Below are 14,461 nucleotides of genomic sequence, written 5' to 3' on the forward strand. Positions count from 1 at the left end.
AAACACACGCGTATAACTTTATTTATAAAGTGCTGTGTTTAACAGATACATTGAGTCTGGTAGCATTACCTTTGTTTGCTAGCCAAGATGGCGGTTGTTGATTGTCCAACGTTCCGCTCAACTTTTGAACGTTAAGAGTCAAGCACTCAAAAAACCACATGTAAGTACAGAAGTAAACTCAGATGAAGCCAAAATCAAAGAGGTCTCTTCCATTTGTTTTCATTGTGGAGTTTATTGGACGTTTTTCAGAGGGTGTCGTATGCTGTAAACACATGTCATTTGATATATTGGGCTCTAAAAATACAATGTAAAGTCATTGGTTCAAAGGCTTTATTCACATATGCACCACAAATACAATGTGAATCCACCCTAGGCTCCTAACATTGCAAAATACAATATATCCATCCATCCATCCATCCATCTTCTCCCGCTTATCCGTGGTCGGGTCACAGAGGAAGCAGTTCCAGCAGAGTCCCAAACGTTCCTTTCCCATCAACCAGCTCTGACTGGGGGATCCCAAGGCGCTCCCAGGCCAGCGAAGAGATATAATCCCTCCACCTGGTCCTAGGTCTACCCCTTGGTCTCTTCCCAGCTGGACGTGCCTGGAACATCTCCCTAGGGAGGGCGCCCAGGTGGCATCCTAACTAGGTGTCCGAACCCACCTCAACTGGCTCCTTTCGACGCGAAGGAGGAGCGGTTAAACTCCGAGTCCCTCCCGGATGACTGAACTTCTCACCTTATCCCTAAGGGAGACGCCAACCACCCTGCGGAGAAAACCCATTTCGGCCGCTTGTAATCCGCGATCTCGTTTCTTTCGGTCATGACCCATCCTTCATGACCATATTGTATTTACAATATATGTAAAGCATTAAAGACATAACGAGGTGCAATAAAATACTGCAAGTTATCAACTGGTGTGAGTAAATTGGAGGAATAAAACTATAGGTAAATGTAAAAATGAAAGTAGAAACTGTGAAAAATTTAGAAGTAAAGACACTTTTTTGACATTTGGCCTGCGGGATAAAACTGTCCCTGAGTTTCATACTGCTGATGTTAATCCATTAACACTCGGATGGCTGATGCTACCGACAGCTTCATTTAACCTTTATGTGCCGTCAGTTTAAAGGATACAGTTCACGAGCTTCATAATCAGAGATGCTCCATTGACTCGAGGCCTGTCAGTCATCAGCGTGAATAATGCTGCATGACAGGTTTCATATCGGAGCGTCTTGGAGGTCTCTCATTCTGCCTTAAAGGGATAAAGCAGATTATTTAAAATGGGTTGATATGAGGAATTAGTCCATAGTCAGAGGAGGGAAGTAACTAAGTGCATTTACTGAAGTTACTGTACTTGAGTACAATTCTGAGATACTTGTACTCTACTTGAGTATTTCCATTTCATGCTACTGTGTACTTCTACTCCACTACAGTTCAGAGGTAAATGGTGTACTTGTACTCCACTACATGTATTTAATACCTTTAGTTACTTTACAGATGTGGATGAATGATGTGAAATCTAATCAAGTGTTAAATCAGACTTTAGGTCCACCTGGAGTAAATCCACAAGCTACCCTGCAGTCTACAAAGTCATTCAAACTAGCTGCACCTTTACCAGCTTTGATAACACTTTAATGATCAATCATTATAAAAAATATCATATATATTATTCTGAAATGGACCAATCTGCACAATGACTACTTTTACTGTCGCTACTTTCACTATATTTTGATGAGAATACTTTTCTACTTTTACTTGAGGAACATTTTGAATGCAGGACTTTTACTGTAACAGAGTATTCCTACACTCTGGTACTTCTACTTTTACTCAAGTACAAGATCTGAGTACTTCTACTTTTACTCAAGTACAAGATCTGAGTACTTCTACTTTAACTCAAGTACAAGATCTGAGTACTTCTACTTTTACTCAAGTACAAGACCTGAGTACTTGTTTGTTTGTTTGTTCACCATGTAAAGCGGCCTTGGGTCCCTTGAAAGGCGCTATACAAATGTCATCTATTATTATTATTATTATTATTATTAAAGGTAGTTATTATTATTAACATTATTTTTATTTATTATTGATCATTTAATAATGGTATTTAACATTTTATTTGTAAAGACTTAACCTGCTTTACAGTGGATATAATATAATATTCAAATGCTATAACTAAATGCTAACAGTCCCTCGCTTTTAATATAGCAAACATGTCTGAAATGAAATCTGTCCGTCCTCTTATGGAGGCGTCTTTATTAGGAACGGATGGACTTTCACTCAAGTCTAAGTTAGGTATTCACCTGAAGGTCAGAATAAAAAGGCAATATACTGTATACCATTTTCATTTTCATTTTTACTCAAATAACACATAGGTGGATAAATATAACGCTAGTTTGGTGTTGCATTTTCAGTTTCAAGTTTAGATCTTAATCTGTGGGCTTCCATCCATACATCAGTTTAAATAGTTCAATTAATGTAATAGATAACAGTTTAAATAACTAAATGTAATTAATAATGGTATAGACATCCACATTTTGCCATCCAAGTGGCATTATTTAATAATATGACAATTATGGTTAAAATATCTACTTTTGTACATTCAATACCCAGCTTTTCCATTTTAGGAGCAACCAGAGGTGGAAGAAGTACTCAGATTTAAGCAAAGTAGAAATACTAATTTGGAAAGATACTCTGTTAAAGTAAAAGTCCTGCATTATAGCACAATATTGGCTTCCAAAATGTAATGGAGAAGAAGTATTAAGTAGCATAACATTGAAATATTCAAGTAAAGTACCTCAAAATTGTACTTAAGAACTTGAGTGAATGTACTGTTACACTCCAGCACTGTCAGTAACCTCTGATCTTCGACTTGTTTATATATTTGATCATTCAGTTGTATCGTATGTAATCTAATCCGGCCTTGTCTCCAGTCTCCATCGGTAAATAACACACTTGTTATTCATGTGTTTCCTGATCATCCTTCAGGTGCAGCCGGAGGATACATGTAGATCGCTCGCTGAAGCAAAGCATCCTACCTGACTTGTTTTGTGTGCGTGTGTGTGTGTGTGTGTGTGTGTGTATGTGTGTGTGTGTGTGTGTGTGTGTGTGTGTGTGTGTGTGTGTGTGTGTGTGTGTGTGTGTGTGTGTGTGTGTGTGTGTGTGGGCGTTGGAAGAATTACAAACAGGAGACAAAGGTTCACTTCTCCAGAGCTGAAACAGCTGAGAAGGAATCACAGCATTTCTCTGTGCTGTCAGAAAATAAACTGTAATTATTATACCTGTAGAGAAAATGAAGGAGAAACGTATTTGTGTAGGCCAACCTAGAAGTTAGCACATTACATTACATTTAGCTGACGCTTTTCTCCAAAGCGAATTACAATAAAAGCATTCGACCAAGAAGATACAAACTTGAAGAAAACAGAATCATATAAGTACATCAGGTTTCATAGAGCCATTTTGAATCAGCTGAAGCGACTTGACTGACTTCTTGGTACACCCTGATAATAAAGAGTTACAATAATCCAGCCTAGAAGTAACAAATGCATGGACTAGTTTCTCTGCATCGTTTTGAGGCAAGATATGCCTGATTTTTGCAATGTTACGTAGATGGAAGTAGGCGGTCCTTGAAATTGATTTTATGTGGGCATTAAAGGATAAATCCTGATCAAATATAACACCAAGATTCCTTACAGTCTCATTGGAGGCCAAATTAATGCCATCCATAGTTAGTATATCTTTAGATAGTTTGTTTCGTAGATTCTTCGGGCCGAGTACAATAACTTCAGTTTTGGTTGTGTTTAACATCAAAAGTTTAAGGTCATCCACGTTTTTAAGTCCTTGAGGCAGTCTTGAATTTTATTTAGATGATTAATTTCATCAGGCTTGATTGATAAATATAGTTGAGTATCATCTGCATAACAATGAAAATGTACAGAATGATTCCTTATAATATTGCCTAACGGAAGCATATCTAATGTGAACAAAATAGGTCCGAGCACTGAGCCCTGTGGCACTCCATGGCTAACTTTGGTTTGCCTGGAAGATTCATCGTTGACAGTGAGCTGTTTGGCTGATGCAGAGCGGAGTGCACGTGCTGGGGTGTACAGTTTAACCATGTCCTGGATGTAGGAAGGGCCAGATCCATTCACAGCATGGTATGCAAGTACCAGTGTCTTGAAGTGGATTCTAGCAGTTACCGGGAGCCAGTGAAGGGAGTGGAGGAGCGGCGTGGTGTGGGAACATTTAGGAAGGTTGAAGACCAGACGAGCCGCTGCATTCTGGATGAGCTGCAGAGGTCGGATGGCACATGCAGGTAGACCAGCCAGGAGGGAGTTGCAGTAGTCTAGGCGTGAGATGACGAGAGCCTGGACCAGAACCTGCGTCACTTTCTGTGTCAGCTGGGGACGTATCCTCCTGATGTTGTAAAGAGTGTATCTGCAGCAGCGGGTTATAGCAGCGATGTTTGCAGTGAAGGACAGTTTGTTATCTAGGGTCACACCAAGATTCCTTGCAGTCTGAGTCGGGGAAACAATAGAGGTGCCGATGTTGATTGTTAGGTCAAGAGCATATCTCTGGTTCCCTCCACACAAAGCCAATGGGTTTTTACGGAATATTGCATAAAATAATCTCTGTGTCAAAGCTTACTTCAGGCTAACAACAAACAACACATTCAGAAAACCATTGACTTCCAAACAAGAAGTGCTGACATTTGAACTAATTTCTGTTTTTTAGGACTCATTCCTGCACCTCTCTATATACACTCTTTATCGATCTAAAGGGTAAACTCCTGAGCAGGAATCTTCCTGGAGTTTATTAACTGAGTTTGTGTTGGATGGTTTCCTCATTCACGATCAAAGCAGAGCTCCTTCAGCAGCACCTCACAAACCTGTCAGGGAACTGTGTGTGTGTGTGTGTGTGTGTGTGTGTGTGTGTGTGTGTGTGTGTGTGGTGTGTGTGTGTGTGTGTGTGTGTGTGTGTGTGTGTATGTGTGTGTGTGTATGTGTATGTGTGTGTGTGTGTGTGTGTGTGTGTGTGTGTGTGTGTGTGTGTGTGTGTGTGTGTGTGTGTGTGTGTGTGTGTGTGTGTGTGTGTGTGTGTGTGTGTGTGTGTGTGTGTTCTGTTTCAGTGATATGTGTCACTCAAGTCTGTTTTGGGGCATTACAAAACACTAAGGCATCCAGTCAAGGTAACGTAGAAAAATAAAACATTAACATTAATAGCATATTCAATTTATTTTTGCAATACAGGAAAATAATTTTGTTGTTAACATTGCTAGTAAAAAATATTAAATAAAACATAATTTCATATTTACATAATAGTGTCTACTGTAGTAGACACTGCAAATGTTCCATTGGCTTTGTATGTTTATATCAATCTTTTTATTGATTGAATTGTATTTCATCTTTTATTGGAACCTAACTTTGACTTCATATTTTTTTATAAATATTTGTATTTTATTGAATAATTATTTAATTGCACATTCTTACTTATATCCTTTATTTTTGTATTTCTCAAATCGAGCAACTTTTCCACCTGTATAAATAAAGTATTATTTTCTTAGTCTTTATTTTTTGATTATTTAAAAGTAAAATGCCCTGGGACAAAATGATATAAAAAATAAGGGTCTTCGGCATATTTTGTTTTATTTTAAGGATCTTTCACTACAAAAATTATTTAAATCTCCAAAAGTACCAACACGGATATATGAGATGTCTAAGCTCAACCCCCCCCCCCCCCGCAGAGACAGAAAGCCCCTCTCTCCCATTCAGTAGTTTATGTTTACTCTCATGGTTTGAACAGGAGTTGGACTGCTCCTGGAAAGGGGCCCAGGGGGGCGTGGCTTCCCGGTTCTCCCGGAGAGGAACTGCGACGTCACCGTGCCCATATAAGGCATGAGGACTTCCTCCGGAGGAAGGGTCATAATAACGAGACCGGAGTTTGATTGTGAAGGCTATAATTCATATCTAATGGGGCTAATATCAGGTGGTAGAGGAGCTGATGTGTACTTTAAGTTAGATCCAACTCAAACATAATAATAGCCTCGTTTTTGTTATGATGTAACATGGATGAATGAATAAATGTTTGATGCAAAATGATATTGACACCTCGTCACTTATCAAGTGTTATCCAACCTATAAAGACTTGAAAATCTACTATGAATGTTGCTCTTCAATTTATTTATTGAAATGTATTATACAGGATTCAATCATAGCATAAATAAGTCAAATTATCAAGAAAAATATGAAATGAAATCTTATTTTTAATTTATTTTAATTGTACATTTATGCTATCTATATTTTCGGTTTATTTTTATTTCCATTTGCACTTTTTTATGTTGTGTTGCATGGGACTTAATATTTTATTGTGAAAACTACGCTGTGTAAAGTCAAATACAGCCTTTACACTCACATGGCTTTACCTTTGAACACTTACAGTTATTTTAAACAAAGTGTTTACTCCACAGAAAGTGCAAGTTTTCTCCTCCTTTCTTCACATGGCAGCAGGGTTTCTGCTCCCATGCCTACAGGCTTGTTTACAGTCGCCTCTTCCCGGCATCAGCGTCACTATAGTGGGCGTGGCCAACGGAGCCTCCGGACCAATCACAGCGCAGCTCAGCCCTAGCAGCAGACGCGTGTGTGTGGCTATATAAATAGGCACGAATTGAACCCTCTGAACACACCTCAACAAGCACCAAGAGCTGCACAACTAACAGGAGATACTTTCCCTCCCAGGAGCAGCACTGAGACTTTACCACACAAGTTTACTGGACGTTTTGGTGGGTTTTGTAATCCTATTTCGCTTGTGGGACACTGTTAAAAGGAGTGGATGCCCGCTTTCTCTGCTGACATTTGTTGCAGAGTGTGTTTACGCAGCTGGTAAGCTCACGTTTCCCTTAATGTCTACAAAGATGGAACAGCCTTTCTATCATGACGACTCGTATCTGTCTTCTTACGGCCAGTCAGACGCGGCAATGCATGACTACAAGCTGTTAAAGCAGAATATGAACTTGACAGAGCCCTATCGCAGCCTGAAGTCCCACCTGAGGGCGGAGATAGACCCGTACCAAGGAAGGGGACACCACCACCACGACGGGGGGTCCCTGAAGCTCGCATCCCCGGAGCTGGAGAGGCTCATCATCCAGAACGGTAACGGGGTTATCACAACCCCGACCCCGGGTCAGTACTTCTACAACAGAGGCATCACGGATGAGCAGGAGGGCTTCGCGGATGGATTTGTGAAAGCTTTGGATGAGCTGCACAAAATGAACCAAATGCCTCCTCCAAATGTGTCCATCGGAGCCGGGGGAGTCACTACATGCTCCCCGGCGGCCTCTAGTGTTTTTGGGTCCACTTTATTACAGCCGGAGCCTCCTATCTACACCACCCTGAATGCATACTGCCCGAACACAAGCCTCTCCACATCCGCGCCAAGCTACCCAACAGCCACCATCAGCTACCTGCCTCCCCACCAGCAGAGCCAGGCTTTCCAGCAGCACCAGTCCCTCCATCACCCGCAGAGGCTGGTGGCTCTGAAAGAGGAGCCTCAGATTGTTCCAGATTTCCTCAGCAGCGACGGATCGCCTCCAATGTCCCCCATCAATTTGGAGACGCAGGAGCGCATCAAGGCGGAGCGCAAGAAGCTGCGTAACCGGCTGGCTGCGACCAAGTGTCGGCGGCGGAAGCTGGAGCGCATATCCCGGCTGGAGGATAAGGTGAAGGGGCTGAAGAACGACAACCATGGGCTCTCCAACACGGCCTCGGTGCTCCGGGACCAGGTGGCACATCTCAAACAAAAAGTCCTGACGCACGTGAGCAGTGGCTGCCAGCTGATGCTCACAAGCAAATTGGAGGCGTTTTAAAAACACAACATAAGACTTTGAGGCGTTTCAAAACACACAAAAAAGACTTTACTCCTGGCGCATGTGAGATGTTGCCAACTGATGCTCTCAAGCAAATTGGAGGCGTTTTAAAACACATAAGACTTAAAAATGACTGAGAAGTGATAACACTGGAGATGCCCATCATGGCATCATCACAGGCTCTTTGTGGTGAAAAAAGACTGATTGAAATGGTACTTCCGGATGCTGGACATCGCTGAAAGCACCTTTTAGCATCCAGACTGAGCTCTGCGGGTTTACTAATGGTAGAAAAATGGGAATCGTTATTGTATTTTTTATTTGTACCTTTTTATTGTCATGCTGCGTTTATTCATTGTGTAAATTATTTGTGTTCGTCCGGTTGATCCAGACAAACTGATGATGTCCAATGTTTACACTGTCCTTTTTTTATTTGTGATGTGTATTTAAGTAAAGTGTCTCAAAAATGAACCGGAAGTTGTGGAGTGTTTTGATTTTTATATCATTTTAAGAGAGTATAAACATGCAACACATAACCAGGATAAACACAGGTTTCCCCTCTCGTTTCTAAAGAGATGGAAGAAGTACTTTTGCTATATTTAAAGTAGAAATACTCAATTCCAAGTAGGCTATAAGTCTTGCATTCAAAATGTAGGCTAAGTTAAAGTCCAAAAGTATTAGAATAAAAAACACCAAATATATTATATTTTTATATTTACATGTTATTACATTTAAGTACTTGATATGCAGCTAGGTAGCTTGTAGATGTACTGCAGATATAATTGAATGTATACTATTTTCATTAGGCCTATCATAAGTAATGTGAATTTACAACTAAAGTACAATATTTACCTTTTAGATGTAGTGAAATAAACGTATAAATTAGCAGAACATATACATACTCACATAGTACAAGTATCTAACATTTGTATTTATCTACAATACTTTAGTAAATGTACTTAGTTACTTTCCACCACTGTGTATTGTTAACAGTTGCCATAGCTCCCAGTGAGGAACGCTTACACAAGCACGTTCTGGGTTCTTTACGCACAGAACGTAATACGCATTTCCTGGTTACGCACAGGCATGTCCAAATAAGGGCATGTTGGTAAACACATACGTCGTCACATCATGTGGGAGAGTTTCCGGGAACCCCCGCCCAGGTAATGCAAAGTAGTTTAATCTCTGCTGGTGATCGATAAGGTTTGGCGGAATTTCCTCTTGTTATGCAACTTTTTACAACCTGTCACACAGGAACGGAGCAAAGTGCAGCAGTGTTATCAGGATGGAACATCATTTAAAGTTTTAAAGTACATTGAAGTAGATAAAAACAATAACGTGAGCGGTTCAAACTCTTATCATGAATCACATGTGATATAAGGGTCATGCAGGTCAGTGTCAAATGTAATAAAGTACTAGTATTTGACTGAAAGCCTCCTTAACTACAAGTTTGAAGTACTTTACTTGAGTTAAGTATGTACTTGTAATGCTAACTCGTAGGTTACTTTCATTGTATTTTTACTCCACTACATGTATATTTTACAGCTTTACTTACTTAACATATTCAGATTATTAGCTAATACCAATTATAATTAAAGCAACCTAAAGTAGATAAAGCAATCACATGATGGTTTAAAACTCTTGTCATGATTCACATCTGATATAAGGGTAATTCAGGGCAGAGTTTAAATGTATTAGTACATTTACTCAATTGCGTTAGGCCTACTTACAGTAAGTACACGTTTGAAGTACTTGTATACATTTGAGTATTTACATGTTATGCTAATTCATGCTACATTTACTCCACAGTTTGTAAGCAAATATTGTGCTTTTTACTCTCGCTTTAGCTGCTAGTTTTGTGTGTATGTGTGTGAGCACAATAGCAAATATTGCTAGGAGAGGACTCTTTAAAGTAGAGACACTACTGATATACACCTGGACATCAGCAGGAGAGGACTCTTTAAAGTAGAGACACTACATACTGATATACACCTGAACATCAGTAGGAGAGGAATCTTTAAAGTAGAGACACTACATACTGATATACACCTGAACATCAGCAGGAGAGAACTCTTTAAAGTAGAGACACTACATACTGATATACACCTGAACATCAGCAGGAGAGGACTCTTTAAAGTAGAGACACTACATACTGATATACACCTGAACATCAGCAGGAGAGGAATCTTTAAAGTAGAGACACTACATACTGATATACACCTGAACATCAGCAGGAGAGAACTCTTTAAAGTAGAGACACTACATACTGATATACACCTGAACATCAGCAGGAGAGGACTCTTTAAAGTAGAGACACTACATACTGATATACACCTGAACATCATCAGGAGAGAACTCTTTAAAGTAGAGACACTACATACTGATATACACCTGAACATCAGCAGGAGAGGAATCTTTAAAGTAGAGACACTACATACTGATATACACCTGAACATCAGCAGGAGAGGACTCTTTAAAGTAGAGACACGACACACTCTTTAATGAATAAATATGAGTGATACTTCCACCACTGACAACAGGAAGCGGTTTCCTCCGTGATGGAATAATTTAAAACACATTTGAATTATGAAACAGCTTTTTTATAAAGGCCTAAATGAATGATTTAGATCCATAATCACAGTCCTAAATACGTTGGGTGCAACCTGTCGCTGCCACTCACGCGTCAACGTTACATATTGGAGGTGTCAGTATAATCGGAACAGGAAGTGACATTGGCTTCGGGAATTTCGGGGGCGTTTGGAGATGCCACACTGCCTGGCAGAGCAGCAAGTAATGTGTGTGTGTGTGTGTGTGTGTGTGTGTGTGTGTGTGTGTGTGTGTGTGTGTGTGTGTGTGTGTGTGTGTGTGTGTGTGTGTGTGTGTGTGTGTGTGTGTGTGCGTATGTGTGTGTGTGTGAATGGACACTGCCAACATTCTTCAGTGGATGCATCAGAGCCAGATATGTGGGGCGGGGGGGGGCTCAGGAGGGATTGTTTGGGGGGAAAGTCCCGCGTTAAGTAGACCTGATGAGTCACGCTGTTAGGGGTCACTTCATGTGGGCCCCACTGGTATGTCCATTGAAATGCATCTTTTCCTCCATGTCTGAGGGTAATTGTTGTTATTTGTACTCCACTGAATTTGTCTGCCAGCGTTAGTACTCTGCAGAGTAAAAAAAAGCGTTATTATAAAATTATAAATGTATGTAATTTCAGTTCACTTTAATAATATTACTTAAAGGTGGAGTAGGTAAGTTTGAGAAACCGGCTCGAGATACAGTTTTTGTTATATTCCATGGAATGCTCTTAACATCCCGATAGCAATGAATATCTTAAATGCTTTGACAAAAAATCCATACAAACATTTCATCTGAGGAAGCTGTAGCGCTGTAAAAAGCACGACCAATCATCTGAGCCGGCCCGGCTAAAGTAACTGGACGGCCTACCTGCCTGTCAGCCTTCCATGTGTGTTGGAGGAGGGGCTCTGTAAGGAAGTGGCAGATTTGTTCCGGCTGTGTATTTTAAAATTCTAGCCACTCGAGCTGGTTTCTCCAAAATTACCTACCCCACCTTTAAGTAATATTTGAAATGCAGACAATTTCCTTTACAGAATATTTCTACACAAATGTGTTGTTACTGAAATATAGGGTCTGAGTACCGTTACCATCCCTGACATGTGTTTTTTAACCCGGAGAGGAGTCGTGCAGAATCTAATGTCTATACAAAATCTAAGAGGAGATTTCTGTGAGATCAGTGTGAGATCAGTGTGTGACGTGAAGTAAACACACTGAGTTTCTTTTCAACCACTTCAGACACCGGCTGTGGTTTCCTCTCTCACCTCAGGATGTTTCTGAGAGGAAGGCTTTGATCTCATTTTGTCTGACACATAAAATAACAGAATTTCCATCAATAACAACTCCTCTATCTTGTGCCGTTTGGACATGGAAACACACCTACACCAGTTCCTCTTTTTTGATCAAGAAACCTACATTTTAGGGGATGTACGTCAAATATCTCACTGCCTGTTTTTACCAAAGGCCACAGATAGTTGGGCTTCGATCAAGTTGGCTTTGATATTCATTCAATCAACTGCACCGTGGGCTGGAAGATTCATAATGACATTAACATACAGTATAGTATTAGTATCATACAAACTGTAATTGTTATAGTAAATAATGTGCAGAAGTTTATTTTTTACTTTTCATTTATTTAAAATTTGATTATAGTCAAATTATTCTATTTATCGAGCAGAATTTCATATTATTATTGTTTTATTATTATTATCATTACATGGTCTACAGAAGTTAATATTTCAGGGGATTTCTGAAACCTGAATTATTTTAATTTCATTTCTTGTTGCTTTTATTGTAACATATTAATAGATGTGTGTGTAACACTTCTCCTGCACTCACACACTAGTGTACAGCTCCTACTCAGGAACACTTTAAACACAACTTCGTGTCTCCATCTACACACACAGGCCCACATACTCTATTCTACATATTCTGATCACACACACACACACACACTCCAAAAACAGGCTCTCCACACACTCGGCCCACAGAGTGTCTGTGGGAACATCTGTGATGCTGACGCTGACGTACATCACTGATCGGGGGGGTTTGGTTTCCTCTACACAAGCCCCTTCCACACACACACACACACACACACACACAGAAACATACATACACAGACACACAGACACACACACACACACACACACTCTTCTCTAGAATCATGAACATTCCTCCCACCTCTCCGCTGCCATCAGAGCTTCTTACTGTACCATCACTTGTTTCAGACGGATTCAAAATGACGTGTTATTTTTTACTTTGCAAATACAGTATAAAAAACACAGGAATTTATCAAATATAATATTTTGTAGTAAATACAGGAACAGCATCAACTATCTGACTGAGATAAATAAGTGACATCTACATTTAAATCTTATTTATTATGAATAATTACAATTTATTTGGGTGTTTTTTCACATTTCCAAAGCACAACATGACCTTGTAATATATATATATTTGTTACCATGTGGTAGGAATACTTAATCACTGGGTGTTTGTCTGTGATTTAAAGCAACATAAACTAGTAAATTGGCATTCAGATAGCATTCAAAGAAATATACAGTGTACTGCTGTTTACTGTTGTGTAATGCTGTGTACTTCCATGTACTGCTGTGTACTGCTGTGTACCGCTTTGTACTTCTGTGTACTGCTGTACTGTTGTGTAATGCTGTGTACTTCTGTGTACTGCTGTATACTGCTGTGTACTTCTGTGTACTGCTGTATACTGTGGTGTACCGCTGTGTACTGCTGTGTACATCTGTGTACTGCTGTGTACTGCTGTGTAGTTCTGTGTACCGCTTTGTACTTCTGTGTACTGTTGTGTACCGCTGTGTACTTCTGTATACTGTTGTGTACCGCTGTGTACTGCAGTGTACTGCTGTGTACCTCTGTATACCGCTGTGTACTGCAGTGTAGTTCTGTGTACTGTAAAGCAGTCCGTGAACACAGTATTACTGCATGTCTCGTGGATGTAACGCTGTTGAAACGATGCATAATGCACATTTCAATATTAAGGGTTGCTTGTCTTGTCTTAAACAGTACATTGTGTTTTTCTTGCATGTTCTTCAGACCAATCAGACCACAGCTCCTCCCTCCACAGACTGGTCTCAGGCTGACACCTGGTGGTGAGTTTGTGAAACTGCACGGGCATTTTTTAAGCAGGAAGTAGGAAGAAACTATACAATTTTAGAGTTTATTCACTTAAATAAAAGTCAGATCAGTTGTACAAACATATCTTGACAATGTTTTCAGGAACCTTGTTAGTTAAACTGTAAATGTGTACATATGTCCTGTCTGTATGTGTTTCAGTGTACTCCATTCAAGGCAGATGTTGTCATGCAGACCAAACACCTCTTCCTATTCCCTTCTGAAGCCTCGAAAAGAATGAAGCTGTGCTACAACATGATCCAATACATGAAGCTTCAGCTGTTTCCTCCTTCTTCTTCTCCTACTCCAGCTTGATTTCTTTACACACAGCTTCTGTTTTCAGGCTTGTTTCTGGTTGTGAATTCACCCAAACTGTGTCTCTCTTTCCGCTCAGGCTTGATCTAGCAGCAGCTCAGCAGCTCAGCAGCTCCGGGAGTCCTCTGCCTGACGCCTGGAGCTGAAATCCTCCGTCTGTGTGGATCAGAGGAGGTTGTTGCTGCCGTGACCGTCTGAGTGGAAGAACAGAAGACATGTGGGTGTCCGTGTGCCTCCCCCACCCCCGTCTGCCTCTGTGGAATGAATGGAGGAGTAGGAGGGGTGAGTAGATCTGGCTGTGTGACATAAAAGCGTTCTGCATAAAGTTCCCATGAGCCCTAGCAGTTCCTCAGCAGGTCAGACTGGACCTAACGTGGGTCAGAGCCGGTCCTGAGGAGTCTTTTAAGGTACCAGACTCACAGCATTAGCATTCAGACCTCCATATGTTGTGTTTTCTGCCCTTTTAAAGCCATTTAAAGCCAGTGTTTTGCTCTTTGTCAGCTGTATGTGTTCTTCTACCACAAGACAAGGATTCTCTTGCTCAGAGACCTTTATTAACCCTTCAAATATAGGTTATTATT

General features: G+C 40.4%; 1 protein-coding gene across 1 annotated transcript; it reads left to right on the forward strand.

The window, feature by feature from the left end:
• The first annotated feature begins 6,682 nt into the window (after window positions 1–6,682).
• On the forward strand, window positions 6,683–8,320 carry LOC117535386 (transcription factor jun-B-like). Its single transcript, XM_034199830.1, has one exon. It carries the CDS (start codon window positions 6,890–6,892, stop codon window positions 7,850–7,852), a length of 963 nt encoding a protein of 320 aa, XP_034055721.1. The 5' UTR covers window positions 6,683–6,889; the 3' UTR covers window positions 7,853–8,320.
• The last annotated feature ends 6,141 nt before the right edge of the window (window positions 8,321–14,461 follow it).

The sequence above is a fragment of the Gymnodraco acuticeps genome, unplaced genomic scaffold, assembly GCF_902827175.1.
Source record: "Gymnodraco acuticeps unplaced genomic scaffold, fGymAcu1.1, whole genome shotgun sequence".
NCBI classification, from domain to species: Eukaryota; Metazoa; Chordata; class Actinopteri; order Perciformes; family Bathydraconidae; genus Gymnodraco; species Gymnodraco acuticeps.